The sequence below is a fragment of the Hippocampus comes genome, unplaced genomic scaffold, assembly GCF_001891065.2.
Source record: "Hippocampus comes isolate QL1 unplaced genomic scaffold, H_comes_QL1_v1.1 scaffold57, whole genome shotgun sequence".
NCBI lineage: Eukaryota > Metazoa > Chordata > Actinopteri > Syngnathiformes > Syngnathidae > Hippocampus > Hippocampus comes.
In genome coordinates, this window is record NW_017805039.1 from 1,983,816 (window position 1) to 1,991,315 (window position 7,500).

General features: G+C 39.7%; 1 protein-coding gene across 4 annotated transcripts; it reads left to right on the top strand.

The window, feature by feature from the left end:
* The first annotated feature begins 2,259 nt into the window (after positions 1-2,259).
* On the top strand, positions 2,260-5,756 carry vip (vasoactive intestinal peptide). 4 transcript variants are annotated; one of them, XM_019864400.1, is made up of 6 exons: positions 2,260-2,408; positions 3,389-3,509; positions 3,707-3,811; positions 4,476-4,601; positions 5,402-5,513; positions 5,591-5,756. In XM_019864400.1, the coding sequence occupies exons 2-6, from the start codon at positions 3,415-3,417 to the stop codon at positions 5,597-5,599; spliced, it is 447 nt and encodes a 148-aa protein (XP_019719959.1). In that variant the 5' UTR covers positions 2,260-2,408; positions 3,389-3,414; the 3' UTR covers positions 5,600-5,756. The 4 variants fall into 4 exon arrangements, with proteins under 4 accessions (XP_019719959.1, XP_019719961.1, XP_019719958.1 ...); XM_019864402.1 differs by having other exon boundaries at positions 3,405-3,509; XM_019864399.1 differs by having other exon boundaries at positions 2,261-2,414.
* Positions 5,757-7,500: the final 1,744 nt, after the last annotated feature.

Genomic DNA, 7,500 nt, shown 5'->3' on the forward strand with positions numbered 1-7,500 from the left:
CCTGGCAGCAGTAGTCCTGGTCCAAAGGAACGTTTCCCTCTCCCATCCAAACATTCCATCAACATCAACACAATAATGCTCGCTTCCCTTTCCTGGCGGGCTCTGTCTCCAGTCACTGCTGTCAATTACGACCGACTTGGCCCCTAATCTACTTTCTCTGCGGCCTGATCACATTACATTTCACATGGTGCCATCATGGAGGAGAGCATGGGGAGGTGGCAGCTGTAGTGGTGGATGAGGGGGGTGTCCGGTGGGCCTGACAAATATAGGACGTGGACTTGATGTCATACTGGACTTGCCAATGGAAGACCTGTTGCCCTTCTCATTGTCATGAATGTTTACCACACCGGAAATACAGACTTGTAAGAATGACATGTATCACCTGTACAGTGTACCTCTCCATTAGTGGCGATCATGTGTCTTGTGATTGGTCCAGTCCAATCCAAAATTAGCTGGGCTTCTGCGACCTTAATGAGGATAAGTGTAAAAGAAAGGGGATGGAAGGATATTAACATGGCACGTTTCACTGTCTGACCAATTGATAAACTATCATACTGTGTATACTCATGCTTATTTCTCTCCCCTTACCTTTAGAAGACGTGATAAAGCCTCTGATTGTGTATTTGTCACCATTGCATGCATCCCTACAGCGGTAATCATCCAGTTTATGGATGGATGGATGGATGGATGAATGACGGACGGACTGACGGATGGACAGACAGTTAGGTGGACGGATGATTACGGATAGGTAGACAGTTGGGTCGCGGAAGGATGACTGACTGTATGATGTATAATTGGATGGATGGTGAGTGGATGAATGGCTGCTCAGATGATTGGCTGGATGGACGGATGGCAGGATGTGTGCAGCACACAGCCCACGTCATTTGTAACACCGTGGGTGGCAGATTCGGCAACGCTTGTGCGATATTCTTCAATCTTTTGTCCAACACATCCTGAAATAGAAAAAAAAGAGGAAGTATTGTGCTTACTTCAAGTGGTAATCTGCAACATCCACTGTGTGTGTCTGTGTGTGTGTGTGTGTGTGTGTGTGTGTGTGTGTGTGTGTGCGCGTGTGCGCGTGTGTGTGTGTGTGTGTGTTTGGATTGAACTCCACACGGAACAAACACACACTTAATAGCAGAAGGGTAGCGCCACAGGCGAGCTCTTGGCTGCGGTAATCCGCAAGCTAACATTTCAAATCCGCGATGGGAGACAAAAGATTTCAAGATGCTAGAAACAATAAAGGCGATGTTAACCTGTGAAATAGGCCACTTGGAATACTTGGAAATGCAAACTTTTTTTTTTTAATAAAGTGGGTCCAAAACAGGTATAATGTGCCCTCTTTTTCATATGATTACATTTACTTGTATTTACAAAAGTTTTTCACATCCAGTATATATAAAACACATCTTAATCTCTTAAATAATGGAAATATTTTTACAAGGAACATTTGAACACTGTTCAAGTGGTTTCACGGTGTGGTTTCAAAATAGGTTTTCAAGACAGGGTTCGAGTTTCGCAATAGTGCTACGATCAGATAACGACAAACGCCATGAAAGGCTAACAAACTGGCACCAGTATAACATGATTATCTATCGAACTCTATTAGCTAAATTGCAACCATCTTTGTTGCTCATCAACCAATCTCCATGTATTATACTGTGGCCCCCTGGTGGGCAAGCTGTGAACATCAGAGGGGGCAGCACAATGTCCATTGAATCGAAACAATCACATTCTAATTAAGGAGGATATTCTGGGATGTTTTTGTCAATTACAATAATTTAGAGTGCTTTTTTTAATGAAGTTATGTTTCAAGAAATCAGAGTATCTTTTGGTGAGATAAAAGGGACTAATAACATTTCCATGTATTTTAACGGGGAAAGATTATTTGATTTATGATCGCTTTGCTTTGAATATAAGTTATATCTCAACGTGATTCCTGAAACTGCCATTGCATTGCATCCGATTAACAAGTAAAGCTTAATTGTCTTGCTGTCTTGTCTCTGAAAATGAAATGTTTTAACTAGCAAACTACTGTACTGTATATATTAAATGACATCATATCCAAGTTGTCCAGACACTGAACTCAGCTCTGGGTCACTCATTTGCTAGTCCGATAATTAATTAAAAAGAGAGAGGGTGAAAAAAAAAACCCAACACTAATTTGACCATGGGCCGTGCAGTGCGTCGAGGCGGTGACGTCAGCAGTGACCTACTACGTCGACGTCTCAACCCTCCCCATCATCATTTCATTTCGTCCCCTTGGGGGGTCCGCAGGGGGCGAGCAGGTGTATAAAAGAGAGGACACATCACAACAGACAACACAACAACACAACAAGGGAAAGGACGACAGCGAGCAAACCAGGATTCCTGAGCGTTTAACGATACTTTCTTTCTTTCTTTCTACGGTACATGTAAGAATTTTTCCATCTTTTTTCCTAATTCCAGAATTTGGTTGCATGTTGCATATGACTGTAGGTTTTTTTTTTTTTTTTGTTCCAAACGTTTGCCCATTTTACGCACTAATTTAACATATCTTTAAACATAAAATATTTTATTTTGAAGTTGTTTTGGGATTGTGGTGACGTTAACTGTTGGACCGAACTCGAATGCGAACTCGACTCCGTGCGTAATTACGCATTGGTTTCGCCGTGTTTTCGCTCTTTTATTTTGAAGTTGTTTTGGGATTGTGCTGACGTTAACTGTTGGACCGAACTCGAATGCGAACTCGACTCCGTGCGTAATTACGCATTGGTTTCGTCGTGTTTTCGCTCTTTTTTTGTGCAATTGACCATCTATTAAGATGCTTTAACGCACAATATATTTATTGTCTTGTCTGGCCAAAAGGTATTTACCTCATTTTGTGTGCCACAAGTCGGCAGATAAAACAAAGCTGATTTAAAATCATCTTGTTTACCTTTGGTAATACGAGCGCTAGTGACGTTGGGAAGAAACGAGGAAAAAGAAGTAATATTCTCAAGCTAAAGGATATAAATTAAATTTATGTATTGCCTGTACTCTCATTTGTAATTCGTCCTACGTGTAACTGCGCATTAGTTTATATTTTCTCTCATTTTACAAAATTGTCCCTGCTTCAAAATGCGTTTTAAAAATAATTACCCATTGGCTGTTGTAAAGTCGTCAAAAAAACTGTGAATACGAAATCTGGATTGAAACAAAATGAAACTTTTTATGTGTGTTTTTATGTGTGATTGCTGGGTAGATTCATGTCCAAAATAATTAGATAAATGACCTTTGACATGTCATCCATTACTTTTATTTTTTTAAGAGAGATTACGGTTGAATGAGAGTGGCCATACAGGATTGTCTTTTTAGCCAAAAAAAAAGGAATGCTGGGACTTAAGATTTGGATCATGGGGGAATGAAGTTTCCCCTCTTCTCAGGTGTAAGGCGATGTCACAGCGGAGCGGCCCCCATCTTCTTCTCCTCTTTGCCCTCTTCAGTGTGCTCTACTCCAGGACTCTCAGTCTGCCCTACGCATCCATGAGGTTCGCACAACGGCACGATCATACAGTATTATATCTGTCTTATTTATATTTGCGGTCATTTCTATTTTCAAGTCATGACAAAGGTTAAAAAAAGAGAGTTGAAAGAGGCATTGTGATTCTGAGTGATGCTTAGCATTTGTTGATTGGATTATCTGCGGCATTTGATTTTAATGCACGGCAATGATTGTCTCTTGTAGACCGACGAGACACGCAGACGGTCTTTTCACCAGCGGCTACAGCAAACTTCTGGGCCAGCTCTCAGCCAGGAGATACTTGGAGTCTCTGATTGGGAAGCGAGTCAAGTAGGTGGATGCGTGTATAGGTATTGTGGAGAAAACATTGTCTTAAAGGTCTGAAAAGAGGGATAATAGTTTGAATAGGGTCAAGTTTAAGATCGGACTTGTTTTTCTGAACAATATGAGAAATGCAGTCAGATTTTTAAGAGTCCTACATGTAAATTGTTCAAATATAGTCAAGAACATATAAATCTATGTTGTTATGTGGTCAACAGCAAAAAAAAAAAGAAAAAAAACACCTGAGAATTGGAGGATGTCAGATCAAGTTTGGATTTTAAACTGAATTACAAAAGAAATGTGCTTATTTGAAAGTTGTCATATCCAATTGTGTCTGCACTTAAAGGCTGCAATCCACATATCGGCTGTTGTTATCCGACGTTAAAACCTATATCTCCAAATTTTGTGCGTTTTTTTTCCCCAAATCCATTTTTTTTGTATGTGTGTGCGTCCAGTGACATTTACAATGATAGGAGCTGACTTGCCTGATGATGCATATTGTTAAAGGTTAAGTGATGCCATGAGTGCTTGCTTGCACGTTGTTGCACAGCCAGCAGGGTTGGAAGACAAATAGGAGGAGGAGGAGGAGGAGGAGGAGGGCGGGAGGGATAATGGCTTATCACTAATGTCCTTTCTTGTCTTTCTTTGACTCGACCATGTCACCTGCATCCAGTGATGAGCTGATGGACGAGCCGGTCAAGCGTCACTCGGACGCCATCTTCACAGACAACTACAGCCGCTTCCGCAAACAGATGGCGGTCAAGAAGTACCTCAACTCGGTCTTAACGGGGAAGAGAAGGTAAGGAGATTGGAAGGGGGGGCAGCACACGTTATTGCACTTCCTGGTGAAGCATGCTTGGATAAATGTCTTGAAGGACTGTGGAACAAAAATCGCAGTTGAGCATCACTGACAATATCGTAAATTGGTTTCCTCATCTTGTGCGAGTTCCTCCAAACCAATAGGAGGCAGCAAACAAGGAAAAACTAACACAAGAGTATCTTCAAAAAAAACGTTACAGCATTCCAAAGGTCAAATTTTAAACGTCTCAAATTTTTTTAAGAATGCTTTTAACATAGACTTACTAGTTCAATTCCTTCTGTGTTCAAATTCAATAATTTCCAATGACTTCTGTGAGGATAGTTTCATGTTCTTTAAGAGGAAGCAACCCCAAAATGTTCTTTCCAAGAACATGTTTCATGCAGCCCCGCAAATCTAAACACAAATTAATATATTTTTGTCTACATCAAAGTGCGGCTATTTTGCCATTTGCTGTCGACTGAAAAAAAAAACACAACTCCAATCCGAACTGAACTTGTACCCACTCGTGTTCCTGTAGTCCTTAAAAAAGTTCAGCGACAACTCCACAAAATGGAGGCATGTAGTTGTTAGATAGCTTCGTGGAAAAAAATTGATCAGGAAAGTATTCCGAAGCAAACCCAACTGAATTGTACTCAGGCAGTGATTCTTCCACATACCACTAGAGGGAACCAGCACACCACAAGCGGTACCTCGCGTTGATAAATATTGCTGATTTTGATGACACATTTCTTTTTTCACCTTAAAAAACAGTTATGTTTTGTTTTTTTACCCATCAACAGTCTAGAAAATGCCGGGACGAGCGACCAGGAAGAGTCCAGGGACGACCCCGACACCTTCCACGAGAGCTACGACGACATCAACGTCGACCACTTGCTTAACAACTTCCAACTGGTATGTGACACACGACGCGTAAAACACGTGCCGCTTCTTCAAGACAACTGCCTTAACTGCCGTTTTTGCTAATCCAGCCGCTTTGAGGAGAGGTCCCGACGTCCGGAGTCATTGTGGTGAAAACATCCGTTCCAGCAACAACAACAACAAAACAACAGCATTCACCCAAAGATCCCAGCAAGGCTAACACACGTCCAGTGTGGTTCTTATCTAGTTTTCCATCACTTAACACATGTATTAAACCACCAAAAAGCAGTCAGTGTTAGCACAAAACCTTTAGGCTTCTGCCAAAAAAAAAAAAAGTCAGGTCTACTGGAACAGCTGAACTTTATTTAGGGTTAGTCAGAGGCATTTTAAATAGTGGCTCCCATTGAACTTAAATTTGAATGTGATCGGTTCATTCTGAAAACAGTCACAGTTATGAGGGTGTCCAAACTTGTGCAACCTTATGATCTCAGTTGTTTATTTTTACTTCCCCTTTTTGAAAAGGTAAATTCTCTTTCAAATTTCATTGTACAGGTTGTACGTCACATTACTGAGGGGAACATTTTTGAAATGTTTGAGCTCGGTCTCATTAATTTTAGATCACAAAAACTTGGCATTTGGATCGGGTTGTGTAGATTTTTTTCCATGTACTGCATTGATCAGTGACACAATACACAAACCTAAAAAAAAAATGATTTCAGTAATTCTCATTGCTGGGTGGTGGTCTAATGCATTTGTTAAGCACTGCACGTATGTTTACAGTTCTTACCTTTTATTTATACTTTTGCACATGAATATCAATGCAGAATTGGTCTCAAAATGTAATTCAAATAACAATTAAACATTTAATATCCATATAATTTTTTTTTTTCCCAACTGGACTTACATGAATTTTTTTTCAGGTTTTTATCACTAATAAATATCGACTGACACCTTGGCAATTATTTCCAATTTGGGCCAGTCCCATTTGTGCACTTTTGAACAAGAATGTGGCATTCACCAATGTATGTTTTGATTCTACAGGTATATCATACGGTAGAATTTGAAATACTACGATATCTTGAGTTTTAAGAATTCTTCAGAATACTTATTTCTGAACGATTTCTTCCAACATATTAGTCAATAATTTCGTTCACCTTACGAATGGGAACATTTTATCCATTCCCCCGATATCCAACCGGCTAAAAGACTGAGGCTGAGGAGACGGAAGAGAAGCAAAGTGTATTTTTTCCAATGGACCCCAGATGCATTTAATCACTTTCTACTACTGTACTCAACTTGTAGAGCAAACAGAATCCTAACTGTGCATGGAGCTGCCTATAGCGCATTCTAGTTGACGACAACGACCATGTACTAATGTATGTATGTATGTTTGTATGTGCGCCACTCACCAAATAAAAGATGTCCCTTTTATTTTTCAACGCTGAGTCCTTTGGTCTGCCTCTTTGTTTCACCCCGCCCCCCCCCCACATACACACACACAAAAAAAGGTACTGGGGGGAAAAAAGTGAATTTACCAGATAAATTGTCTGTGATATGATGAGGAGAAAGTCGTATCTTTTACAGGATAAAAGTTGTAATGTCATGCAAATAGTCTTCACATGAAGGGAAAAAGTAATAATAGTACAAATATAAACTGAATGTATATATTGTATAATGTACAAATATTAATATTGTTGACAAATATTACGAAAACGGAATTTCAACTTTGTTCCCTTTTTTTAACATACAAAGCAAAACAATATTTAAATAAAAGTTGTTATATTACAACAAATTCACGATTGTTTTGAAAAATGTTAATATTCATATATAGACTGCATATAAAATCATGAGAATAGTGCTTTAATCTTCATATTACAATAACACAATAAATCAGACACGGTCAAAAGTGGTACAAATGTGACAATAGCTCGATGTTTGCAGTATTTTCCTCCATCTATGACATCCAAATAAGGTCATGAAGACCAGCAAACGCTCCAGTTTCTGCAAGATGAGCTAAATT

Bases quoted from the DNA above. Each gene is read 5' to 3' on its own strand.
- vip (XM_019864398.1), top strand. The intron at 3,812-4,475 runs GTAGGTGGATGC...ACCTGCATCCAG, and splicing joins CTGATTGGGAAGCGAGTCAA to TGATGAGCTGATGGACGAGC. The intron at 4,602-5,401 runs GTAAGGAGATTG...ACCCATCAACAG, and splicing joins GTCTTAACGGGGAAGAGAAG to TCTAGAAAATGCCGGGACGA.